Below are 2,303 nucleotides of genomic sequence, written 5' to 3'. Positions count from 1 at the left end.
GTCAGTTTTGGAAGCTCCTGCAGGCATCTAGAAGGAAACAGCGCCATCCGCAATGTAGCTCGTAAAGGGGACCTGAACCGGAAGCGATGAAGTTTATTGCGCAGAATCCCTATTATAGAACCTGAAGAAGTCATCTAAAGGAAAAGAGAAATCCTTGCTCGCATGTGAAGGCAGTAAGAGGTTACTTAAGGTCATTCAGATAAAATGATAAATATAAACGTGTTTTCTTTGTTTTCTTCTTTCTTCCGGAGCCGTTAGTCAGCTGATGTGGGGGCGGGGTTTAATTTGAATTTCCTCTCCAATAGTAGAGGAGCTGCAGCGCGCGCTACTCCGGCCTGGAGGAGCGCGCGCTGCAGCTCCTCCTTTATAAAGCCGCAGCTCGCAGTGAAACGACATTCTTTGTTTATTCTGTTGAAGCGGAAGATCCACAGAGAGAGAAATGGCCAGAACCAAGCAGACCGCCCGTAAATCCACCGGAGGAAAAGCTCCCAGGAAGCAGCTGGCCACCAAGGCCGCCCGCAAGAGCGCCCCGGCCACCGGCGGAGTGAAGAAGCCCCACCGTTACAGGCCCGGTACCGTGGCTCTGAGAGAGATCCGCCGCTACCAGAAGTCCACCGAGCTGCTGATCCGCAAGCTGCCCTTCCAGCGCCTGGTGAGGGAGATCGCTCAGGACTTCAAGACCGACCTGCGCTTCCAGAGCTCCGCTGTCATGGCTCTGCAGGAGGCCAGCGAGGCTTACCTGGTCGGCCTGTTCGAGGACACCAACCTGTGCGCCATCCACGCCAAGAGGGTCACCATCATGCCCAAAGACATCCAGCTGGCCCGCCGCATCCGCGGAGAGAGAGCTTAAACTCCCCCAGACCTGCTGATACTCACAACGGCTCTTTTAAGAGCCACCAACTCTCTGACAGAGCAACACGTCCTATTATCAAATTACTTTATGTAATTAATCTTCTCCCACATTTTATTATAGTGAATTCTGAAAGTGTATCAATAGAACCATGGTTATGTGAACACTTAACAGTATGATGTCCTGTACACATACAGCAGACTAAATAACTTAAATAAATATATATATATATATATATATATATATATATATATATATATATATATTTATATTTATATATATTTATATTTATATATATTTATATTTATATATATATATTTATATATATATATATATATATATATATATATATATATTTATATATTTATATATATATATATATATATATATATATATTTATATATATATATATATATATATATATATATATATATTTATATATATATATATTTATATATATATATATATATATATATATATATATATATATATATATATATATATATATATATATATATATTTATATATATATACTCTTGAGAAGTAAGTATTCAGAGGTGTAACCCAGTTATCCTATTTGTTTTTTTTCTTTCCCGGTCTATAAACTCATACTCTCTATTTTACATGTATTGTTTGAATAACAGCAACACTATTTTTATACAAGTCCAACACAGTTTAACAGTCTCTGGTAAAATAATCCAGGTAGACTGTGAATGAGAAATTATTCATAATAGAGTGGAAATTTTAAACTACACACATAACTGCATAACATAATAGAAACAACATGGTCTTTAACTGTATATGTTCAAGTTTAAACTCAGATTGCAGCCTAAACGTAAATCCATTCAGAAATGTATAATGTTGTGCTAAAATGAGTTTTTTTGTGAAGATTTTAGTCACTAACTTATAAATTTATATGAAATCACTTTATAGTCTAATGAAAAACATTTTCCTGCAGGATCAAAGGTAGAACAAAAAAATGTTTAATTGTCCAAACACTTATCTAATGTCCCAGATGGTTTTACATTCTTCAGTTTAAAATCACATGATGGACAGATCTTAGCTATAGTAAATTTTGTATATTATAAAAATAAACTAACTGTAATACACATTAACCTGCAAACTACTCAGATTTAAGAATAATCAAAACATTAAAACACCAGTTAAAGAACTGTGTCAAACTGTATATAATATACAGTTATGAGTGATTTAAATTAAATATACTTGCATATTTAAAGATGGAGGAGTACATGTCAGATAATATAACTTTTTTTGAATGAAAATTAGACACTGATATTTTATATTAAATTGGTTTGAAATCACTTCACAGTCTGATGAAAAACACCTTCCTGTCTTGGTGTCAAACTATATTGTAAACGTGTAAAGCTGTAAACTAAATGTATAAAGCTGTACATGTTACTGTGAAACCTAAACAACAACACAACCTATAAAA

General features: G+C 35.1%; 1 protein-coding gene across 1 annotated transcript; it reads left to right on the top strand.

The window, feature by feature from the left end:
- Positions 1-417: 417 nt before the first annotated feature.
- LOC121890755 (histone H3) lies at positions 418-900 on the top strand. The gene has a single exon (XM_042403292.1). It carries the CDS (start codon positions 440-442, stop codon positions 848-850), a length of 411 nt encoding a protein of 136 aa, XP_042259226.1. The 5' UTR covers positions 418-439; the 3' UTR covers positions 851-900.
- The last annotated feature ends 1,403 nt before the right edge of the window (positions 901-2,303 follow it).

This window comes from Thunnus maccoyii, chromosome 23, assembly GCF_910596095.1.
Source record: "Thunnus maccoyii chromosome 23, fThuMac1.1, whole genome shotgun sequence".
NCBI classification, from domain to species: domain Eukaryota; kingdom Metazoa; phylum Chordata; class Actinopteri; order Scombriformes; family Scombridae; genus Thunnus; species Thunnus maccoyii.
Note: the sequence above shows the minus strand (reverse complement) of the source record. Positions and strands in the feature narration are given on the sequence as shown.